The sequence below is a fragment of the Lissotriton vulgaris genome, chromosome 7, assembly GCF_964263255.1.
Source record: "Lissotriton vulgaris chromosome 7, aLisVul1.2, whole genome shotgun sequence".
NCBI classification, from domain to species: Eukaryota; Metazoa; Chordata; class Amphibia; order Caudata; family Salamandridae; genus Lissotriton; species Lissotriton vulgaris.
The window spans coordinates 1,667,491,314-1,667,516,340 of NC_141695.1; the positions used below are offsets into that span (position 1 = coordinate 1,667,491,314).

Here is a 25,027-nt window from a genome sequence, read left to right on the forward strand (position 1 = left end):
AGTGAGGGGGTGTGACGTTTCGGGTGTGTGACGGTGTGTGAGTGTGTGTGAGGGTGATTGAGGGTGAGAGAGGTGTTGTTAGGCAGAGGGTGTGTGACGGTGTGTGAGGCTGAGTGTGAGTTATTGTGAGTGTGAGTGAGGGGGTGTGAGGGTGATGGGGTGTGAGGGTGAGGGGGTGTGTGTGTGTGTGAGGGTGAGCGAGGGGGTGTGTGTGTGTGTGAGGGTGAGCGAGGGAGTGTGAGTGTGAGTGAGTTGTTGCGGCTGAGAGTTAGCGTGTGTGAGGGTGATGGTGTGAGGGTTATTGTGCGTGTGTGAGGGTGAGGGGATGAGGCTAAGGCTGTGTGAGGCTGAGGGGTGTTGATGGTGATAGAGTGTGAGGGGTGTGAGTGGGTGCGGCTGTCCGGTGTAGTGAGTGTGAGCTTGTTGTGAGGGGTGTTATTTTTTGAGGGGAGTGAGGGTGTGTGAGTGTGTGAGTGTGTGTGAGTGTGAGTAAGTGGGTGTGAGGCTGAAGGTGTGTGATGGTGTTTGAGGGAGATGTTGTGTTAGGGTTATTGAGGGTGTGTGAAGGAGTGTGATAGTTTTGGTGTGTGAGGGTGATGTTATGAGTGTGTGTATGTTAATATTAATTATTTAATATGTGTTGTGTTTAAAAAATGTGATAGATGTTCCCTTTGTATTTCTCCTGTCTTATGTGTATATTTGTTTGTAATCTAACTGTGTATGTTTTGTACTAACTGTGTGGTGTTATGTGTGTTTTACGTGTTTGTGGAGTCCCGTATTATTTTTTATTTTTTAAAAATGGACGACGCAATGCGTCACCTTGACGTTGGCTACGTTAGCGGTCTAGTTTTTTTTGTGTTGTGAGTGTTTACGTTTTTTGACGTTTATTTCTAGCCAATCGGAGCGCGACGTTTTTGACGTTGCGTTCCGATTTGCTTACGTCAACGGTGGAATTCCCCAGAGATCGAGAATGTTGGTGCGCGGAAGGCGTGTTCTTGTTCCTGTGCTGTTGCTGCGTCGTTTGACAGGTAAGAATGTATTCCAATTTTTTTTTTATGTAATGTAATGTAGTATATATACTATGTTTAAGTTAAAGACTGAATAGGAGGGTGTTTTTATAACTTGAGAAATTTATTTTTTCGATCGTAATATTTGTAAATGTTTGTAATGTAAATGAAAGTTTTGTTTTTAATTGTTGATATGTAATGCATATGTTTTCTTAAACTGTAATGTAATGTATTTTTTGCTGTTTTTTGTTATTTGACGTACAAGAGCTGTTATTAGAACTTTGAAGTGCTATTTATTTTATAATATATTTATGTATGTTGTGTTTGCATTTTTTTTTCTTGTGATGCTGAAGTAGCCGGATTATATGTTATTGACGTACTTGATGTATGAAAGGAAACTTTGTGTATTTGCTGACTTTATTATCCCTAGCAATGTATTAAGAGGATGTACAGTGATGTAATGTGTTTTTTTTTTGCGTTTTGTGAAAGAATAGTTTTATTTTCGTCATATGTTTCTTATATTAGATGTAATTCCGTGTGAATAACTGCTATTGTTATATGCGTACGGCTTTTTGTGTAACTCTTGACCATTGTCTTTAATCCGTCCCATTCCCCGGATGAATAGTGCTTGTTTATTGCCCCAATCAAAAGTTGGCTGTTTCACTTTTGTCTTTGTACATCCTCGTCCTCGCTTCCTGCCACATATTTCTCTTTGTTTTGTTGGTGTAATATTGGTGTAATATTGTACGAATGTTTTTTGCTTTTTGGCCTGAAGCATGATCAACATCCTTGCATGCTGTAGCTCACTTTTGGGAAGTATATTTTGTGTGTAACGTATCTGATGCACTACTCCGTAGACCCCCTTTTTTTTCCGTCCTAAAAGTTGTTTATGTCTATGAAAATGGCATAACATTCATCAATTTGCAGAGTGGGTGAATGATGCAGAGTGGGTGACTGAAGCAGAGTGGGTGACTGAAGCAGAGTGGGTGACTGAAGCAGAGTGGGTGACTGAAGCAGAGTGGGTGACTGAAGCAGAGTGGGTGACTGAAGCAGAGTGGGTGACTGAAGCAGAGTGGGTGACTGAAGCAGAGTGGGTGACTGAAGCAGAGTGGGTGACTGAAGCAGAGTGGGTGATTGCCGCTTGTGGATGCCTGATGCTTGTGGATGTCTGCTGCTTGTGATGCTTGTGGATGTCTGATGCTTGTGGATGTCTGATGCTTGTGGATGTCTGATGCTTGTGGATGTCTGATGCTTGTGGATGTCTGATGCTTGTGGATGTCTGATGCTTGTGGATGCCTGATGCTTGTGGATGCCTGATGCTTGTGGATGCCTGATGCTTGTGGATGCCTGATGCTTGTGGATGCCTGATGCTTGTGGATGCCTGATGCTTGTGGATGCCTGATGCTTGTGGATGCCTGATGCTTGTGGATGCCTGATGCTTGTGGATGCCTGATGCTTGTGGATGCCTGATGCTTGTGGATGCCTGTTGCTTGTGGATGCCTGTTGCTTGTGGATGTCTGTTGCTTGTGGATGTCTGTTGCTTGTGGATGTCTGCTGCTTGTGATGCTTGTGGATGTCTGCCGCTTGTGGATGCTGATGCTTGTGGATGCTGATGCTTGTGGATGCCTGCCGCTTGTGGATGCCTGATGCTTGTGGATGCCTGATGCTTGTGGATGCCTGATGCTTGTGGATGCCTGATGCTTGTGGATGTCTGATGCTTGTGGATGTCTGTTGCAATAGGTCTTGCATTAGGAAAGTTTGAGCTATTGTTATTGTAAAGGACAGCTTTTTTATTTATGTGCTTGTTTTGAAAATAGCGAATTAATATGTTTGTTATTTACAATGCCAATAGTTTTATCTTTTGCCAATGTGACACCAATTGTAACATAATGTGTTGTGAGGGTGGGTGAGGTGTTGAGGCTGAGTTGTTGAGGGTGAGTGAGGGTAATGGGTTGAGGGTGAGTGAGGGTGAGGTGTTGAGGGTGAGTGAGTGTGAGTGAGGCTGAGTGAGGGTGAGGCGTTGAGGGGGAGGGGTGGAGGGTGAGGTGTTGAGGGTGAGTGAGGGTGAGGGTGAGTGAGGGTGAGTGCGGGTGAGGGTTTGAGGGTGAGTGTGGGTGACTGAGGGTGAGGGGTTGAGGGTGAGTGAGGCTGAGGTTGAGTGAAGGTGAGGGTGAGGTGTTGAGGGTGAGTGAGGGTGAGGTGTTGAGGGTGAGTGATGGTGAGGGTGAGTGAGGGAGGGTGATTGAGGGTGAGGTGTTGAGGGTGAGGTGTTGAGGGTGAGGTGTTGAGGGTGAGGTGTTGAGGGTGAGGGGCTGAGGGTGGGTGAGGGTGAGGTGTTGAGGGTGAGTGAGGTTGAGGTGTTGAGGGTGAGTGAGGGTGAGTGAGGGTGAGGTGTTGAGGGTGAGTGAGGATGAGTGAGAGTGAGGGTGAGTGAGGTGTTGAGGGTGAGGTGTTGAGGGTGAGGGTGAGTGAAGGTGAGGGGGAGGTGTTGAGGGTGAGTGAGGGTGAGTGAGTGAGGGGTTGAGGGTGAAGGGTTGAGGGTGTGAGGGTGAGGGGTTGAGGGTTAGTGAGGGTGAGGTGTTGTGGGTGAGTGAGGGTGAGGGTGAGTGAGGGTGAGGGGTTGAGGGTTAGTGAGGGTGAGGTGTTGAGGGTGAGTGAGGGTGAGGGGTTGAGGGTGAGGGGGAGGGGTTGAGGGTGAGTGAGGGTGAGTGAGATTGAGTGAGTGAGGGGTTGAGGGTGAGGGGTTGAGGGTGAGGGGTTGAGGGTGAGTGAGGGGTTGAGGGTGAGGGTGAGGGGTTGAGGGTGAGTGAGGGTGAGGCGTTGAGGGTGAGTGAGGATGAGGGTGAGTGTGGGTGAGGGTGAGTGAGGGTGAGTGCGGGTGAGGGTTTGAGGGTGAGTGTGGGTGACTGAGGGTGAGGGGTTGAGGGTGGGTGAGGTTGAGTGAAGGTGAAGGTGAGGGTGAGGTGTTGAGGGTGAGTGAGGGTGAGGTGTTGAGGGTGAGTGATGGTGAGGGTGAGTGAGGGAGGGTGATTGAGGGTGAGGTGTTGAGGGTGAGGGTGAGTGAGGGTGAGTGAGGGTGAGGTGGTGAGGGGCTGAGGGTGAGTGAGGTTGAGGTGTTGAGGGTGAGTGAGGGTGAGGTGTTGAGGGTGAGTGAGGATGAGTGAGGGTGAGTGAGGGGTTGAGGGTGAGGTGTTGAGGGTGAGTGAGGGTGAGGGTGAGTGAAGGTGAGGGGGAGGTGTTGAGGGTGAGTGAGGGTGAGGTGTTGAGGGTGAGTGATGGTGAGGGTGAGTGAGGGAGGGTGATTGAGGGTGAGGTGGTGAGGTGGTGAGGGTGAGTGAGGGTGAGGGGCTGAGTGAGGTTGAGGTGTTGAGGGTGAGTGAGGGTGAGGTGTTGAGGGTGAGTGAGGATGAGTGAGGGTGAGTGAGGGGTTGAGGGTGAGGTGTTGAGGGTGAGTGAGGGTGAGGGTGAGTGAAGGTGAGGGGGAGGTGTTGAGGGTGAGTGAGATTGAGAGTGAGTGAGGGGTTGAGGGTGTGAGGGTGAGGGGTTGAGGGTTAGTGAGGGTGAGGTGTTGAGGGTGAGTGAGGGGGAGGGGTTGAGGGTGAGTGAGAGTGAGATTGAGAGTGAGTGAGGGGTTGAGGGTGAAGGGTTGAGGGTGAGGGGTTGAGGGTGAGGGGTTGAGGGTGAGTGAGGGGTTGAGGGTGAGGGTGAGGGGTTGAGGGTGAGTGAGTGTGAGGCGTTGAGGGTGAGGGTGAGTGAGGGTGAGTGTGGGTGAGGGTGAGTGAGGGTGAGAGGGTGAGGGGTTGAGGGTGAGAGAGGGTGAGTGTGAGTGAGTGTGAGGCGTTGAGGGTGAGTGTGGGTGAGGGTGAGTGAGGGTGAGGTGTTGAGGGTGAGTGAGGGTGAGTGTGGGTGAGGGTGAGGGAGGGTGAGGGGTTGAGGGTGAGTGAGGGTGAGTGATTGTGAGGTGTTGAGGGTGAGTGAGGGTGAGGCTGAGGTGTTGAGGGTGAGGGGGAGGGGTTGAGGGTGAGTGAGGGTGAGTGAGGGGTTGAGGGTGAAGGGTTGAGGGTGAGGGGTTGAGGGTGAGTGAGGGGGTGAGGGTGAGGTGTTGAGGGTGAGTGAGGGTGAGGCGTTGAGGGTGAGTGTGGGTGAGGGTGAGTGAGGTGGTGAGGTGTTGAGTGAGGGTGAGGGTGAGTGAAGGTGAGGGGGAGGTGTTGAGGGTGAGTGAGGGTGAGTGAGATTGAGAGTGAGTGAGGGGTTGAGGGTGAAGGGTTGAGGGTGTGAGGGTGAGGGGTTGAGGGTTAGTGAGGGTGAGGCGTTGAGGGTGGGTGAGTGTGGGTGAGGGTGAGTGAGGGTGAGTGCGGGTGAGGGTTTGAGGGTGAGTGTGGGTGACTGAGAGTGAGGGGTTGAGGGTGAGTGAGGGTGAGGTTGAGTGAAGGTGAAGGTGAGGGTGAGGTGTTGAGGGTGAGTGAGGGTGAGGTGTTGAGGGTGAGTGATGGTGAGGGTGAGTGAGGGAGGGTGATTGAGGGTGAGGTGGTGAGGTGTTGAGGGTGAGGGTGAGGTGGTGAGGGGCTGAGGGTGAGTGAGGTTGAGGTGTTGAGGGTGAGTGAGGGTGAGGTGTTGAGGGTGAGTGAGGATGAGTGAGGGTGAGTGAGGGGTTGAGGGTGAGGTGTTGAGGGTGAGTGTGGGTGAGGGTGAGGGAGGGTGAGGGGTTGAGGGTGAGTGAGGGTGAGGGTGAGTGATTGTGAGGTGTTGAGAGGTGAGTGAGGGTGAGGCTGAGGGGTTGAGGGTGAGTGAGGGGTTGAGGGTGAAGGGTTGAGGGTGAGGGGTTGAGGGTGAATGAGGGGGTGAGGGTGAGGTGTTGAGGGTGAGGCGTTGAGGGTGAGTGAGGGTGGGTGAGGGTGAGTGAGAGTGAGAGTGAGGGGTTGAGGGTGAAGGGTTGAGGGTGTGGGTGAAGGGTTGAGGGTGTGGGTGAGGGGTTGAGGGTGAGTGAGTGAGGGTGAGGCTGAGGTGTTAAGGGTGAGTGAGGGTGAGTGAGAGTGAGGGTGAGTGAGGGGTTGAGGGTGAGGGGTTGAGGGTTAGTGAGGGTGAGGGGTTGAGGGTTAGTGAGGGTGAGGTGTTGAGGGTGAGGGGTTGAGGGTGAGTGAGGGGTTGAGGGTGAGTGAGGGTGAGTGAGATTGAGAGTGAGTGAGGGGTTGAGGGTGAAGGGTTGAGGGTTGAGGGTGAGGAGTTGAGGGTGAGTGAGGGTGAGGGGTTGAGGGTGAGTGAGGGGTTGAGGGTGAGTGAGGGTGAGGGTGAGTGGTTGAGGGTGAGTGGTTGAGGGTGAGGTGTTGAGGGTGAGTGAGGGTGAGATGTTGATGGTGAGTGAGGGTGAGGTGTTGAGTGAGGGTGAGTGAGGGTGAGGGGTTGAGGGTGAGTGAGGGTGAGGGTAGGTGAGGGGTTGAGGGTGCAAAAATAACGACACCCTTAAAGTGGTGTCGTTATTTTTATTATGAAAATCGTGAGCATTGCTGAGGATGCGGCCCTTGAATGTGTTTGTGGGTAGTTTTAAATGCTGGAATTGTTGTTGGTGTGTGTGTACGTCTTGTAAATACAGAACTTTGCTGCGGATGCGTCCCTTAATGTGTGTGTGGCTACTTGTAAATCCTGTAATTGTTGTTTTTGGTGTGTCTGTACGGGTTGTAGAATGATAAATATGGTGGCTGATTTGTCTGGCAATACATAAATGTAGAGACAGATGTGACGAAATGTTATGAGCTGATGTATGGTGCTGAATGGGTCAGAGGCCGGATGCAATATTTGCCATCAAAGTTGTGTTGTTATTTTTATTATGAAAATCGTGAGCATTGCTGCGGATGCGGCCCTTAAATGTGTCTGTGGGTAGTTTTAAATGCTGGAATTGTTGTTGCTGTGTGTGTACGTGTTGTAAATACAGAACTTTGCTGCGGATGCGTCCCTTAATGTGTGTGTGGCTACTTTTAAATCCTGTAATTGTTGTTCTTGGTGTGTGTGTGTACGTGTTGTAGAATGAGAAAGATGGTGGTTATCCCAATGAAGGCAACATCGGAAATCTTTCACTGAAGGCAACATAGGAAATCTTTAGTCTGTGCAAGCGTCGACGTACAATCCCCCAATTTTACATACCACGCTCTAGAGGGAGGCTGTGAAATAGTAGGCATGGTATGTAAAGTAAAGGAGTTTTGTTAAAAAAGCATCACGTTTCTAGTGTTAGTATTTTCTTTCAGTGGGATTTTTGTTTTTTTGGGTTTGTTGTTGTTCTCGGGCTAACACCCGGCTCGCATCCTGCTGTTCTAAATTAGCACATCCCCAAAGGAACTTCACAAGTGATTACAATCTTGACGACGGCGCTTAAAGTACTCTAGCATCCTGTAGTTTTGTTGACGAAAGCCTTGGAGTCTGTGGCCTGCCTGTGTGTTTATGTAAATGGTATTGAAGAGTGGTCCGAGCAGGTCCGACGTATTGTTGGGGGTTAGGACGGGTTGCGAGGACTGTTTAGTCACGTGGATGTGCTAGAGGCTCTGTGATGTCACGCTGTGTCGGGGGAGGGAAATAGTAGGCCCGCTGAATGGGACTGAGTCTGTGTCTTTTATTTCGTTTATAATCATGTCAAAATATTAAATGTTTTTTAGGTGCAATGCTATAGATACAATCGCTAATTTTTGCGTAGGACGCTGTAGAGGGAGGGGGGGAAATAGTAAGCCCGCTGAATGGGAGTGAGTCTGTGTCTTTTTTTCGTTTATAATGTCAAAATATTAAATGTTTTTTAGGTGCAATGCTATAGATACAATCGCTATTTTTTGCGTAGCACGCTGTAGAGGGAGGGGTGGGAATAGTAGGCCTGCTGATTGGGGAATGTACACGGCGATGTAGCTTGTAATGCGTCTGTGATTATTTGTTTTTGTCGACGATTTCAGTTTCAAGTCTTTCGTTTATTGTGTTGTGAGAGCCTGGCTGTGTGCAGGGACAGAGAGGGGAGGTGCTGGCGTCTGGGGAGGGGGAGTTGAATTGCGAGCCTGGCTGTGTCCAGGAACAGAGGGGGGAGGTGCTGGCGTTTGTGGGTTGGGGAAGAGATGTCGAAGGCTGTAGAAAAGTTTGTTAACAAATAAGTATGTTTCATTGTCCCAAAAAAGAGATTTGTGCAAGTTAGAGTTCAAGACGAAAATCATTTTTGCTGGGCAATAGGTCTTGTTAATGGTAAGACTTTCGTGTGGCAGACAGTTTCACGGAAGACAAGCAGTGCTAGAGTGGTGGTAGAGAGAGTGGGGAGGGGGCGGATCCGGAGGTGCGTCGTGAGGGGGAGTGGAATTGCGAGCCTGGCTGTGTCCGGGAAGAGAGAGGGGAGGTGCTGGCGTTTGTGGGTTGGGGAACAGATGTCGAAGGCTGTAGAAGAAATGCGACACGGCAGGCAGGGGAGGGGGCGGAGCGGGGGTGTGGGAGGGATGCGCCTGAGGTGAAAAACATGCAAGGCAGGCGGCTGCAGGCCTTTCCAAAACGTTTTTTATGCAACATAACTTTGCCTTTAAACACTAAATACATAATATTACTCTTATACTGTTACTAGATAAAAAAAAAAACGTTCGAAATTTGATTTCGGGATACAATTTTTCGTGAATGGTATGTGTCTTTGTTAGCAGCGGGGAGAGGTGCGACACGGCAGGCAGGGGAGGAGAGTAGGAGGAGGAGGGGAGAGGAGAGTAGGAGGAGGAGGGGGGAGGAGAGTAGGGGAGGCACGGCCTAGCGGCCGTGCAATCAAGAAGTGAGGGGGCGGAGCTGGGGGAGGCTGTGACGGAGAGAGCAGGCAAGGCAGGCGGCTGGGGGCATGTGCACGCGCTTTGAAGCTCATTGCGCATGCGCATTGACCTTAAATTTCTCGTGCACTGCAAGGAATCGCCACGATTCCTTGCAAGTTGGTTAAAGAGTGGATAAGCCCCCATAGTCTTGCAAGCTCGATGCGCATGCGCATCGACAGGCGAGACCTAATAAAAAGGGGTGCTACAGATAAAGTGGATATGCACATTCTCCAGGAGTAGGGTAAATTCCTGGTGGAGATGCTGTTTAAGATCCAATGCACAGTGCAGTTCCTCCCTTTGCTCAAGGGAATGTTCAAAACCACCAGACACCTTTAAATAGCCTGTGAAGGCATGAGTGGGCAAAAAAAAAAAAAAACCTCTCTCCCAATAACCCTTCCGAAATATGAGTCCACATACCTCCTAGCTCCCTCATGATTCACACTGCACGTATGCGCTCAAACGCACAGGATATGCCCCTCTCTAGATCAGAACAAGAAACTAGATGCAGCAGGGAAAGGGGTGGATGTGAAGACAGCCACGTGTTGAAGGATCGCCAACTCAGTTGGCCTGCTTTCCCAATACAACAGAGCACATTAGGACAAGATGCAAAACCTCCCTGAGGAGTATAGACAATTGGGAGAGGAACTGTTGGCAGAAGGGAAGACTATCTCCAACACCACCATCCGCTGTGCTGACAGTGCGACCCAAGGATTAAAACCAGCATCTTGGAAAGATGTCATGCAACATACGCGTCTCTCAACCTGCCCTTGTATGGCCAACACCTCTTGGGCCTGCAGGTTAACTCGAAACTTCTGTGAACAAGTGTAGCTCTAATCCCATATTTCCTTAGTAATTTTCTTTGTGCAATATACATGTGCATCATCTTGTGTTCACTCGCCACTCCATAACACCCTCACCTGCTGTGAGAAAACTAATATAACATTGAGTCGATGCCTGTGTGCATTGCCAGCTAGGGGAACGAGTCACTATACCTAATGACTAGAAAGAGAAAGGCGGAAGAAAAATAACTTGATAATGTCTGAGAACATCACTAGATGGCAGGAATATGCAGAGTATTTGAAGTTACAGCACTATACACAGCAAATAGGTGCTTACATGGTAAGTAATAGGTTCCATTGTTGTTCCTGTCACCCCTGCATGCAGCGGGAGCAAGGTGCATCATGGAGTGGACCGAGTGAATCTGGCTGGTCTTCGATTGTGGTGTGTGACCCCTGTCCAGCAGGCCACTATGGCGCTGATCGCCAGCGTGTTGATTTCTGTTATCTCAAAATGATACGAGTTGTCCCTCTCCAATGTTCGTGGGATAAAGACCAAGGTAACGTATGTCACTTTCCAACTCCATATTCCATTGGAGACCATCTAATGAACAGCCATGTAGCCTAGTCCATATGCCTTCTGCAAACACCGTAGTGTGGATTAAGCATCTCAGCTGATCCCACGGTTTCCACCTTCACACTCCTCGATTATACTTTATCTCCTCCACTTTCTTTCTAACAAAGCCACTTGCTAGACTCTTCTTTGTACAGACAGCATGTAAAGTTGGAAGCCTCCAGGCTTGTATGTACTCTGGTTCATATTCAGCAGTGTTTAATATGCTGTAAAACATACTTTGCAGTGTCTGGCTTGTGGCCAGGACATTCAGCGAGCTAAAAGGAAGAACAAGGAAGGGCCAATATTGAAAGAATCCATTCAAGGAGTAACTGCTATCTTGTCCAGTGTCTGGATTTAAAATAGAGTTGGTTGCATGCTTAAAATGTCTTGCTAAAGGCTTAGATATTGAGGAATCTGTCAAAGTGGTTTTCTGCTTCCCTAAGTTAGTGTTGCGACTGACCTAAATACCTTGTTTTAACTTCACAGAAGTATTGACAGTGAGGCAGGTGACATAAAATTAACTTCAGTGGCCTCCTCTTAGCCAACTTAAACCATGACTGATCTGGTTGAAACCCAAAAAAAGAGGTGCAAATGCTACTTTGCATATATCACATTTGGGAAAGTTATGATAATCTAAATGAGGAGAACACAATATTATGGTCATTGTCTGCATTCATCTCCACTTCAGAATGGGTAAGGCGTAGTGCATGGCGTAGGTCACTTTCTCGGATGGCTGTAGATTTAGAACTTAAACTGCTGAATGGTTGATTGATTATAGTGCCCACCATATTAACAAATATAACCTGCAACCATAACTTGTTGTAAAATCAGTCTGAAAGCCAGCTATTCAAAGGCATCCATACAAAAAAATGCTTCTAGAACCAAATGGTATCGGCCATTAGGGGAAAAAGTAAGTTGTGTCTGAGTAAATTAGATTAGGAAAAGTGAACCACTAATAGACACAAGTTGTAAGAGGGGTAAGATTTAGTTGAAGTTGTGAACCCCTTCAAGCACATCTAGGGACTTGGGTAATTGCATGTCTAGAGATGGTCTTATGCTGTTAAGGGAAAAAAGTTAACCAAACTCTTCCTGGGCTGTCTCGGAACTCATATCAATAAGCATCAACTTAGTTTTAAGAGAAAGATCCAGTTGATCTAACAGTTCTTTTGTGCTATTATTCACATAGTAGTCTACTTCGTGTCCAGAACTAGTTTAGTTATCACACGAGTATTTAAAGTAATCCTTTATTATTATATTCACTACTCATTAAAAAATGACCGAACCTTTCCAAGACCCATCAGTGTAGGCCTTGTGGTTCTAAATCTTTATTGTTGTAGCCTAGTCTATTTGATTCAGTGTCACCATGTCAAACATCCCCATGGGGAACATTTGAGAGCCACCTGTTTCAAAGGTTCTTCTTATCTCTGGACTCCTCACATCCTGGAACACTGACTCCATTACACACATACTTACAATGATGCATGGATATTATATTTGTGCCGTAGTTCAGGAACGTTCATCGCGGTAGATGGCTCAGATTTGTCAAGCAGGTGCGACGGTGTTGTCGTACTGGCAGGGGTTGGGCAGGTTTGTTGGATACATGGAGCAGAAAATAACATTTGTTTATTTGCTTTTAAAAGAAATCTTTAGTTGCTCCTCCAACCACAGCTATGAAAGGATGGTCTATGCACACGTTTGTGTTGTGAAGACCGTCCAATATGCCATTCTCTTTTCCAGCCTTCACCAAAACCTTTGGCCTGTGTTGTACACTTGATGGAAGACCGATGACATGTCAAAACGTGTAGTATCACGCCTTCTTCTGGAAAGGAGCAGCCTTCTGGAGGTGTTTCAAGTGTTTCTTCCTGTCATTAATGCAACCTGGAATGGAGAACAGAGCAATAACCTTTGTTGAGGGATAAAAAAAAAACACTGAAGAAACCAACATTATGAAAAACACAGGACATGCAGAAAATCAATGTATCAACTGTAGATAGGATGGCACAGTGCGGAAACCATGAAACTGAATGATGAGAATATGGTGGTGACCTAAGCCACGACGTCGGTCCACATTTTTAGCCCAAAGAATATCCAGGTGGTTTCTTCTTTCTCGGTCAACTGTGCTTTCTGGTTCCTGCTTCATTGGCTCTCTTTGGAGGAGCCTCCCCAGCACAGCAACCCTTTCACCTATGGGAAATCTAGGCAAGATGGTTTAACCCACGCCGCTTGGTTTTAAGTTCAACCAAACCTATTCCGAGGAGTAAGGGAGCTGGTTTAGAGATAGCTGCGGGAATCGTTAATATTGGGCTGGGTATTACCAGATCACTGGCCATGTGCAAATGAGGGCTTAAAAGGAGAGCAATATGTAGAAGATAAAAATACTTAATTTTTACCTAAATGTGTGTTTGGTACAAAGTTTCCATTACTCAGCGTGTCTAGATGTCCATCTTCCTGGGAGACGGGCCCGTCGTTCCACATAAGGTCAAAGCCACCAACACGCCTTTCCTTCCCCGTCAACCTGAGAAAGAAGTGCAGGTCACAGGATTACATAATTGACTATTATGCAGCATTAGTTCCATTGCCTAAAGCAAATCGTACTTTACTAAAGTTTTAAATCTTTAACACCATGGGGCAACTACCTTTCCGGTGACCTCACTAGAGAAGTTTGTATGCTCAAGATGACACCCATCAGTATATGGTAATCATATAGGCATGAAACAGAGGATCTTACTTCAACTACGAGTCTTCAAAGAGTGAAGGACTCTGTGTATACCTTCACCATCCTTCACTTCTTCCCAGCATATGCTGCTTTCCTTCTCACAGCACCATTTGTGATGGTTCTTAGTACCATAGAGGGCAGTCCCTGTTAGTGACCCTCAAGCAGTGCCTCTCTTGGGATCTCATCTTAGAGATACTCACACACATTGCACCTTCCTCTTCACCCATCTCATAGCCCGCTCTGCTAACAGTCTTTCACAGTATACATGTTCCTGTGTGCCACACTCTTACTTACCTGCCTTCCATATCCACTATGTGCAAAGTGTCTTCCAGCAAGCGTGTTTTGAGCTCGTAGTCCTCCTGGCTGCTGGCAGTGAGGGACGGAGAGGCATTGATTTCCAGCAACCACCTGCAGACAAAGGAACGTTATTGATGATGGCTGGGCAAGACAACGGTCATGTCAAACACCACTAGGCAGAACGCTGGCACTACCTTAGAAGCGCCCAGAGGTTGAATCTCACACCTTTAATCCAGCTAAGTCTTTACAAGTGTGAAAGTGTGCCAGGCTGCACACACTTCACAAATCTGAAGGAAAACAAACACTTTGTAGTACCGCATGCTACCCACTTTCCTCTGATCGCTGGAAATCGCAGAAGTTGGTTATTATAGCTTCCCTATCATTTTTTGGGTTACCCCCCTCAAACATATGCAGCTCCTATCACCCTACCGTCTAAGATGAACATTATGTCCAACCATAGTCTTCTGTACGAGTTTATATTGCTTTCATGTTATATATGATTGTATAGGTATATAAGTAAATGTCACGTTTTAGATTTCTATAATCTACACGTTAAGTTTAAGTCTCCACCTTATCCTCTGTTTCATTGCAGAACGAGGACCAGCTCCCTCGTCCCCCCCCCTTCCATCACCTCTGAAATGTGTCTGCAGATGTCCCTGACACAAGAGTCTCAGGATGTGCCTGATGCTTGCTTCACTCCTTTCTCGTAAATCTTTCCCCCTTTTGCAGGCCTTGGACTGTGGTATGTCTGATCCTTTCTCCCCAAACCATTTGTACTTACCTACACAAAGAATGGTACAGGAGGGTATGCAAGTAAAATGCCTTTCTTCCTATGTCAGAACAATTAATGATGGAAACGGATTGTGCGCGCACAAGAGCTATATGAATGTCTTTGTTAAACTGATCTACAAAGGTCACACCATTTAATCTTGAGTGTTCGAGCACAGCTAACCGAACCCCCAGTATGATGTTTTGCTGATTACTATTAAATATTCTCTCTCTCTGCCTCACCTCTTATGTATATAGCTCTCTTACCTCTGTATCTTAGCTATTAAGAACCTTTTGACTGAGAAAGGGTCAGGATGCAAACTGATCCGTTAACCATACCTTTACTTTGAAACGAGAAAAGAACCACCATTTTCCCTGATAAGGAGTTGGTCAAGCTTTCTTTCTTGAAGGTAGAGGGCCAAGTGGAGAACTGGAGCATCTAAATGTCTGGGCTCACACTGGTAGGGAGGATGATGAACATTTACAACATTTCTGATACCACCCTAAACTTATCTTCTTCTTTGAACATCACCATTTTAGTTGCCATCACCCTCCCTCACAAATGCTCATCCTCCTTTTACTAAGGATTTAAAAAACACATTCATATAACAAAGCTAAACAACCAAATACCGAGGTCAGCCTAGTCCGGACACTTGATATATAATTAAATGGAAAAGCTGGAAATCAAAGTCCTAGCATGAACGGATCATTATTATAGGGGTCCTAATCCTATTAATGCCACCTTGTTTTAAAACTCTAGAAATTACGTCCATAATTGTTGTCCAAAGCCAAGATGACATGCCGAGATCTTGTCACGTTAAGAAGACAGAAATGAATTTTTTCTGGACCTTCCAGAGCAATCCCAAACACAGGCGGTGCTTGCATAACTACATGGCTCAAGAAATGTCCTATAACTACTTCTAGATGTTTGATTTGATATTGCTTTTTAAAAAGAGGGCAATATTTTTTACTGCTAACCACCTAGATCAGCAATAGCTAAGTTACAGCATGATTCCCTTGATTTGATCAGAGGTGAAGGATGTCGCAGCCAGTGCTATGTTTACCCCTTTCTAAGTTAGACCTCGAAAGGATGTTGAGGCATACCAGTGACTTCATGCTCTCTGGTAACCATACAGTCTACGGAAACTCACAGCACCTCGTTTGTTTCTCTATCTTATTCCATTGTAGATTCCCAGCCTATAAGTAGAGAGCCAATCCCCACCCCCACGCCCGAAAGGATGTCAAATCTTTCTTACGCCCTCAGGTCACCATCAATTAGGATGTCGTAGCCATACAGCTCGAAGCAGTGTTTGTCATTGATTATCACTTTCTGTACACTCCGCAGGGTTTTGATGAAGATATTGTCCATCTCATCGAAAAGCTTTTCCACCATCACGGGTCCATGCTTTGCCGTTAAATAGTGTCGCAGCTGCTGGATCATCCACTTACAGCCCTAAGAAAATGTATACATAAGCAACACACTTAAACAAGACGTAATTTTACGAGTCAACAGTCAGAAAGTACAGAAACAAACACTAAAGAAAACCAGAAATGCAAGAGCTTGAAACATGAAACTGCAGGGAGTCCAAGCTTCCGAATCTGCGCCAAGAATCAAACGCTCCTGTTCTAGTGTTCATGATTTTGTGTGACAAAGCAAAAGCTTAACCCCTTCGAAGCTAATGACGAGCTGGGCTCGTCATGGCGCTTACCTGCCGTGCGCGGATGACAAGGCCAGCTCGTCATGAATAATGGCATCCTGCATATCTCAGCACAGGACGGGAAAACGCCTAGCAGCCATGTGGTTAAAATAAGCTCCCATCTTGACGCAACATTAGTAAGACCATTGCTCTTACTGGAAAACTCATGAAAGCCCCTCTTTCCTACTCCTTTATCCCCTTTCTCATTGTGCTTCCTACAGCGCCCTGTTCCTGGGAAGCAGTGTGTGCTGTAAATCATTCATCCATCCCTCCCTCCCTCGGTGCGGAAACATGATAGTAGCTGACGTGACGGGCAGCGGCACAGATGATCAATCAAAAGGGGAGTTTTGGAGCTGAAGTGGCATAGAGCTAAAGCAGAAAGAATAGTGATAGAAAAATAAAATAGATGACGCGCCCAATGGTGGCACTGGACTGGAAAGCTTGGAGGTGAAGGTTAGGGATGCACCGAGGCGGGGGTAGGACTCTTGATGCAGTCACCTTCTCTGGATCATAGTCAGGAGCCGTCTTCTGAACTGCCACATTGGTAAGATGAATATCTGGTGTAAAATCAATGTTAAGGCTCAAAATAAATAACTAGTAAACAAGCTGCTATTGTAGGAATATGGTCCTGGGGGGCCAATACATTGACCATACTTCGCCCCATGATTTCAACTAAGTTGTGGTACCACAAAGCAGTACAAAACTTGTGACAGGTTTGCGGGTCCTTGGTATGGCCTTTTCTTGCACTGCTGTCAGTGCAAAATCTGGATATACCATAGCCAAAACATCTCTTCATGCTAAATCTGCATAGAGTTAAAGTAAACAGCTGTAGAATGGTGGCGAGGGCATCCTGCTGTGAGTGTTTAATTTAATAAATATATACATATATATATCTATTAATAAGTGCCACGGCGTTTCATGGCGGCCAAATGCCAGTGCTAGGTTCACCTAATAACCATAACACTCCAACAATTTGACCATTTGGATTATTGCATGTCACCAAAGCAGTAAGAATGGCATGGACGAGGTTTTGTGTATTATTTTAATGTTCAGGTATATTGAATTTTGAGCCAATCTGTTAACATGCTCTGCTAAAAAAAAAAGCAGGCAGTGCCACCATGAGGTTAACTGTCAGAAATAAGTGTTAGTGCCAAGCACTGGCAAACACCAGCACAAATTAAGCATTAAAGCTTACTACGGGTTCATGCCACCTGCAAAGTCTTGATGCACAAGCCATGAATACTGACTATTTGTATTTCGACTATTGTCCTGATTGTGAATCAGAGTACTTGATGATAACGTGGCAGTGGAAGTTTGGGGAAAGATAGCAACGGGCATGCTAAGTTCAAATCACATTAGAGAAAATTAAAGTTAAATAGTTGGCTAAGTTTACCTGGTGGAAGTCTATAGGGCCTAGCTTGGTTAGAACTTGTGAAGTCAGGAAGTTTGCTACAGGTATGTTAGATTGTGTGAATGTCAGCCATTTCCTGATCAGGAAGTCCATCGGATCAACTGCTAGTCAAAAAAGAGAGGTGTGGGACATTTCAGAAAAGATTTTACGCCTTGTTGAAGCCAATTAGGCTAACGGCCAGCCTTCTACCAGATAAAGCGCACCTTTGACTCACAGAACATAAAACCCTGGGATATGGATAATCGTCAAGAGGGCCGAAAAGGTTATGAGAATACCCAAAAAGGTGCAGTCAAATCAAGTATTCAGAAGAAAGTTTAATGTAGGAATGAATGAGAAGAGGTAGTGACTTGGGTGGAGCTAGAAAGATAAGACCATTGACTGAAAGCGAATGTTGTAAATGTGATGAAAAAGAGAGATAAGGTGTAAAAAGCAAGAAAGGACAACCATGGAGAGGGAAGTAGACAGGCAAATAAAGTAGGAAGAAGGTGGGTGTCATACTTTAGAAGTGCACTAGCTTGAGCAAGGAGAAATTGAGATGATTTAAAAAACAATCCAGAACTAATGAAACGCTAACTACAAGACAGTGATAATGGCAAGTCCTGCTTTTTACACTCTAAATATCATCACCGTTAAGCTGCTGTTTTTAGCATTATTTTAGCCTGTGCTGTGTTTACATTTTACTAGTTGGTGTGTTGTCTACTACTTTGTTAAAGGGGCTCTAATCTTTTTAATATTCCAGGAATATTTATGAAGTGGTGCGGTATGTTAACTATGTATTACTTGATGTTATTTGCAAATGTAAGAGACATAAGAGGTTTTAATTCTTCCTGCTGTTTTTATTTTGACTGATTTCTTTTTTTGCTTCAGTCTACCAGATCACAATGTATTTTTTCTGTTTTTACATGGGTGCCGTTGTGGGGGAAATTTGGTTCTGTGGCACCGAAAGTTTAATCATCCATGTGTTAATCAACCTGCAATCATAAAAGTGAGTGCGTGGTGTGGGCAGAGTGGCATAACAAAGGCAAGCTGATCTGTGCCCGAACGCAGCCTTCCATGCTGCCGCCAATCCCTCCAACCTCCATGTTAGATAACTTTATTTTTGCCTATTCTAGCTATTCACACAAAAAGGGGCTTTATCACTGATAAAGATACCATAAACATGCTTGTGAAAGAAACCTTATGAGAGAGACAAATCATCTTACTATTAAGTGCATATTATGCAATGTCTGCTCCTGGGGGAAGTGGCCTGCTGCGAAAGATGGCGGACACATAGACGTGCAGGTCCCGGGCTGGGGCCACTAAACTCACCGAACCCCCTGCCTTTAAACAGCCATCTACAATAATACTGGTAAAAAACTACACTGCTGTACCGGCGGCGTCCCTGCCCGTGTGCCTTGCTGACGCTGAAGGAGGTGGTTTTTGACCCGAAAAGAATCGGGTTGGAGTGGGGCCTATCGACAGGGGAGCGCTGTGGTCGACTGCAGACGCCAAGCGACTACAGGCCTGGCCTATACTTGGGCCCTGCCTGTCGGCGGCCGAATGACTGCCGGAAGAACTGAGGGCTGGCCTCTAGGGAGAGTCATTGCCACCCGCCAGCGGCTGTTGCAGATCTGGGTGGTGGCACGAGCCCCTCAACGAACGTACCAGAGGTGAGGCCTAGATCGTGGACCCCTCCGGAATTTATAGCGTGGGTGGTCTGTGCAACCCCAGGGTGCGAACTAGCGCTGTGATGGTGTTGGACACTGCAGGACTTATAGTTCACTGCCATGTGTGGGAGGGACTGCCACTGGAGCTTACCAACTCTACTGATAATTCCCTCTTTAGTTGAGGATGGACATGTAACCCCTACTCTGGATCCCCACCCCCTGATAATCTGGAGATTAACCTAAAGAAAATCAGGGAATCACAGATGGTATTGGAGCAACAACTGGGCACCCTCACTACTGATGTTAATCTGCTCAGGGCTGATCACAAGAAACTGTCAGAGAAAGTTTGGTTTCACTCTACGGCGCTGTCCGACATCACGCCTTGGCGCAAAGAGCAAACAGAGGCGGTTAATAAACTTCAACTACAAAATCGTGCAGAAAGACTCGCACGTAAAAATAATGTTCGAATAATAGGCATGCCAGAGAATAGTGAAGGAAACAATCCCACACAATTTATTGACAATGGTTGCGCAACGCAGTGGCAACATAGGGTCTGACTGGTATGTTTGGTGGTGAAAGGGCGCACAGGGTCCCCGGGGGTGGACGTACACCTGGATCTGCGCCAAGACCAATTGTGGCCAAGATTCTCAACTACAAAGATAGAGACACTGTGCTCCGAACGGCATGGGAAAATGCACCCATGCTATATTAAAATACCAGAATTTCACTGTTCCCAAACTACACCATGCAAGTTAAACGTCAAAGGGCATAATACATGGGAGTCAAAAAACAGCTGCAGCAACCCAAATTGAAATATGCTCTCCTCTTTCCGGCCTGTCTGAAGATTATCTACAAACGTGAAAGTTACTTTTTTGATGAAGCAGGGGCAGCGTAGTCCTGGATCGAGACCACGTTTCGGGATCTTGCAATTCTAGAGGAACACAGGCGCTTAATCTTTGCCGTATAATAAGTAAACAGCGCCACATAAAGCGCACACAACTGGATGAAGATTCGTTGCCCACCCAGAAAATAGAGAGCAGATGAGCGGCGCTCCAGACAGCGGCTGCATTGAGAAACTCTGAAGCCCCAAACAGAGAGGACACATCTTCAGATGGAGCAACGCACACAGACACGGATAGTAGCCTCACTCTCTTCCCATTGGTAACCCCATAAACAGCTAAAGAGATAATAGGATGACATGACTGCCTCAATACGGACTACAGTGCACATCCCAAAAGGTATTTAATGGCATGAACTCATCATGCACATATACTAGATGTGTGTGTGGACGGCACTGCAAGATTAAGAATGACGGCACTGCAGAATACAGATACCTTGAATGGACAGACTGATTCTACTAGCTCAGAAGGATATCCTGTTATGGGGTTTGGGGAGCTGGTCCTGGGCCCAGGCCCCCTCCCCCCTGTAAAAGACACAGCTGTTAAGCCAGCAAGAAGGGACAGATGATCACGGCAGGTCAAGAAACCCCACCCCCCCTTACCACCCACCTCTCCCCCAGCGAATGCATGTACTGTTTTACAACAGTTGCCCTTGAATGCGTATGTTTGGTCAAGCACATTTTTACGCTGAAGTTATGACACACATACCGTCATCACACCATTATAATTTCACAAAATGGAATGTAAGGGGATGGGATCTATTTATCAGTGGCATTGTATATATGTGGAGCTGGGCAGACTTAAATCTCATATAGTATTTTTACAAGAAACGCACCCAAATGCTATAAACTCCGAAAAAATGGAGGGGACAATTGTACCATACCACATACTCTGTGTTTGTGAGAAGAGCGGCAGTGGAGGTTACAGCGGGAGTCCCCTTTGAGGTACTAGATCAGCGCATAGATACAGAAGGCAGATATGCAGTAATGCGGGGCAAGCTAGATGGAATACATGTGGTATTAGGAAGCATTTATGCCCCAAATGGTGAACAAGATGCGTTCCTGATGAGTCAGCACAGCATTAGTGGAGTGGTCAAATTACCCCTAGATACTGGGGAGGAGACTATAAATGCAGTGTTAGACACAGAAATAGATCGATCAATCCCCCCACTACCTGGGGCTACAACGGTAAGACAAGCTAAAGCCCTAGCGCTATGGGTGGTCACTAGCAGACGCTTGGCACAGTAGGAACAGAGGACTGTGCAAATACTCATTTTATTCACCAACTCACACACTACATGCCCGTATAGATCGCATTCTGTGCTCCCCCGCGCTGTTGTCACAAATAATCAACACAGCATATCTAAGCAAAACACTGTTGGATCATAACCTACTGGAGCTAACGTTCTCCTGGGGGCGAGTACCAACACCAGTCCCAACATGGAAATTCAATCCCATGCTATTTGAAGATGCCGCTTTCCGGGCGCATATGACCACCACAATTGACGCATATTTCTCAACTGAGTGCAAACACAGCTTCCACACCTTTATTAGAATGGGAGGAATTCAAAGTAGTAATGGGGGGAACTGTGATTGGTACGGTAGTGGGGGTACGACAAACTATCCCCCCGGAACTTCCTAGTGTAGAATCACGATTGGGCATCCTAGGGAGAGATGCTGTGTCATCCCCGACTGGTGTTAAGAAACAATGCGGATTTGCTAGAACGGCTGCGAGTGGTAAATTATCGTGCACACACAAAAAATACACACTGAGGCAGACAAAGCGGGTACATTATTTGCCAGTTTAATTAGATTCTCCCCGTCGTTCCTATACTTGATATCTGTACCCCACTAGGCACTTCTGTAAATATTCACCTGGAGATAAATAAAGCCTTCCGGAAATATTATTAACATTTATACACAGCCTCTCGGACAGTGAACCCCCAAGCAATACATGACTTCCTCCAAGTAATGCAGTTGCCTAAACTAACTGAAACAGAACAAGAGTCGCTTAGAACACAGATTTCGGCAACAGAGATTCACAAGGTGATTAAAGACCTCCCACGTAATTAAACCTCTGGAAATGGATGGCCTTCCCGTAGAATTCTTTGGAGCCTAAACTATACAATTGGTGCCCAACTCGAAAATCTATGCAAGTCTGAGCTAGAAGGCGGAGCCCTCCCCAAAACTACATTTCAAGCCCTCGTAACATCCCTGCCGAAACCAGGCAGAGCCCATACTGACAGAACCGCATACAGGCCTATATCCCTTTTAAATACAGAATACAAAATACTAAGAAAAGTCCAAGCAAGCCACTTCTCCCTTTACTCACAAAACTCAACCACACAGACCAATGCCCGGCCAGAGCACATCCCTGAATGTACGTAGATTATATCAAGTAATGTGGGAGCTCCTGGATCACCTTCATAATGCAGGATGTCTCTCACTAGACCTACGTCAATCTTTCGACACCCTTAGCTGGGAGTTTATGCTGGCAGCCCTAAAAAAATGTGGGATCCCAGACAAATCTATTGAGTGGGTGAAGCTATTATATACCTTTCCGACAGCACGGGCCTGTACAGGGGCACACATTTCAAGCCCATATACGATACAAAGGGGAATACAACATGGATGCCCATTATCTACCATATTATTTGTGCTTGCATTAGAACCCCAGGCACAAAAACTGCGCGGCGATGCAAGTGTTTGGGGTATTCCACTGGGGGCGATGACACATGCCCTATCCCTGTACGCTGACAATATTATACTATACGTTGGAGATCTTCAGTGCGGGCTCCAGACAGTCGCCCAAATATTTGCCCAGTTTCACTTGATCTCTGGCCTAGCCATTAACTTTGATAAGTCACTTGCGTTCCCCTTTAAGGAGAATTCTGTACCCAGAACAGTCCTCTTTGGAGGATGAGAGCATACAGTGGCGCCAGACACTTATACAGAACTCAGCAAGACACCCTGGATGAGCATGTACAGAGAGTAATTACTTCCCTGCGATCCCAAACCACGTTCTGAATATCGCTCCAGCTGTCCGTGAGGGAGCCTGGCCATAGCAAAAATGGTTATGCTGCTGCAGGTCTCATATTATTTTACTACTCTCCCAATAGTGATTTCCTCCATAATTTTTAAACTATTGGATAAAATATTACTAGAACTAATATGGGGCACAGGGAGGGGCCGAGTCAGCATAGGAAAGCTCCAACTGCCAGCGGACTCTGGACGCATGGGAGGTCAATACTTCAGGGCCTGCTGTATGGTGAGTCATTTGCAGTGGCTTGCTTACTGGTGAGCTGGGTGTAATCTACAAGAAGTAGCATACACTCCTGGCATGATTGCACGAGGCGCACTACATACCCTACTGTGTCCTGGGAAGACCACTCTACCCACAACTCCACCATTACTGAAAGTGGTGCTGTCTTACTGGAAACTGGCATTAAAATATACAGCACCCACCATACCATATGCACCTAACATTCCGCTGCTATGGCTCCCTACCCCTGGAGCAGTACTGACTCGATACCAGCTCTCTAAACGGGAGCGAGATGAAGTGACTAATGTTTGAGTACTATTTGGGGAGGGTTCCCTGCTAAATCATACAGATTTCGTTCACGAAGACCTCAGTAGTGTACTGTTTTTTTTTTTTACATGCCAGCATAATACGATACGTCAAATGGGGATGGGCTCCCGAGGGTTTAGAGCCACCAACGCATGAATTAGTACACTTGATGCACTTAATGGGCACCGGCTGACACTTGACAAAGTGGTCATACCAGGGTATAAGGGCATCCTATGCACGCTGCGGGCAAAATGGCATGCAGACTGCGGTAAAGTCCTCACAGACAAAGACTGGACGTCCCTTCTTACCTACCCAAAGGTGGTCTCCTGCAGTTTATGCTTTAAATGTATACAGTACATGATCACTTAGAGAGCATACCTCACACCACATCGATTGCATACGATGTTACCTGAGGTGGTGGCAAACTGCCCTAGGTGTGTGGAACAAGACGCTGACTTCCTCCATATGCTGAGGTCATGCTCCGCCTTATCCACCTACTGGACACAGCACGCTCGCTGAGAGAGGTGGTAGGTGGGCACACATGGACTACAGTGGAAGACTTTACGCACGCCCTAAGAGGTACAAAGTGCAAGTCAGGTTTGCAGACCTATAGCTCATATTAGTAAACGCCTTGTCAAAAGACTATAGAAATCAGTGAGACAACCAACTGTGGCATCCTGGATTGAGGAGATAGAACACTAGGGACTGGCAGAAAATGGGGCGATACGAAGGAAGAAAAGGCTTGGATTACATAAAATGCATATCGCCATGTCCTAGGATATACTATTGGAATCTTTCAAAGCCCTGGACACAGATAAACCCCACTGGCACCTATATGACATACACATAGCAACACCCGAAAATTAGCATTACCTCGAGGCGCACACACAACAGAGAGGCGCAACCGAGGTGGGGAAGAGGAAGGAGAAACCAAGGTTCTTACTGCATATCCACCCACCTTATGACATTCCTATACCACAGAGTTGATGCCTACCCAAGGAATATACAGACGTCTCCCTACAATCCCTTACACAACTGGCTGTTGTAGAGGCTGTCCCGTTAGTTAAAGAGAGTGGGGGGGGGGGGTGTTCAGTTATCAATGGAATACACCAACCGATAATATCCAATGCAGGTTCTTTTGACATGATAGTGACAGTTCTCGAGCAGTTTTACCAATTGAAGATATGTTGCCTACTGCATGCTCAAGAATACACACTGCTTTTCGCATTTATACGCAGCTTAATACTGTATGATACACTGTGCCTAATAAGGTGGACAGAAATGTACTATGACTTAATATATATGCTCAATACTGTATTTATTGCAAAACTCAGTCTGTTATAAAAAATAAAAATGCAATATCTGCTCCCCCACTGCACATAGAGCTGAAATTAAATCTCCCATATGTAGCATGATTTAGATGTGATGTTTAAAACAGACTCAACTACTATATTATACATTTTAAAATCATACCATCAGATAGGGTGCACAAACCCTGATTTACGGACCTCCTCAATCATCATTAAATCAATGTTATGAGGCATTTAGCTTGCTTTATAAGCAAAAAATAATCCTCTTTGGTAAACCTAAAATTATGATTTTAACACCAGTGTAGGCGGAGTGCCAATTAAAAAAAACTTATTTTCAAATTGAAATTGATTTCTGATCCAACTCACTCCGCAAGGCAATATTCCCCAATATCAAAAGTAACACAGTTGATAAACCTGCACCTTTAAAATTGTCATACCATATGGCTATTCCTTTTAAGTTTAAAGTGCCAATAAATAGGCAATGTTCATCTCAAAAAGGTACTGTGGAAAAG

The 25,027-nt window shown here is 46.3% G+C and overlaps 1 protein-coding gene across 1 annotated transcript in view; it reads right to left on the bottom strand.

The window, feature by feature from the left end:
• Nucleotides 1-11,434: 11,434 nt before the first annotated feature.
• Nucleotides 11,435-25,027, bottom strand: part of TTLL9 (tubulin tyrosine ligase like 9) — an 80,658-nt gene continuing 67,065 nt past the window's right edge. Inside the window, exons 10-14 of the mRNA XM_086932682.1 lie at nucleotides 16,181-16,239; nucleotides 15,242-15,438; nucleotides 13,215-13,328; nucleotides 12,595-12,719; nucleotides 11,435-12,082 (exon numbers count right to left, since the gene is read on the bottom strand). Of these exons, the coding sequence (XP_086788808.1) occupies nucleotides 12,012-12,082; nucleotides 12,595-12,719; nucleotides 13,215-13,328; nucleotides 15,242-15,438; nucleotides 16,181-16,239 (566 nt within the window). The 3' untranslated portion in view covers nucleotides 11,435-12,011. The remainder of the gene's footprint in view (nucleotides 12,083-12,594; nucleotides 12,720-13,214; nucleotides 13,329-15,241; nucleotides 15,439-16,180; nucleotides 16,240-25,027) is intronic.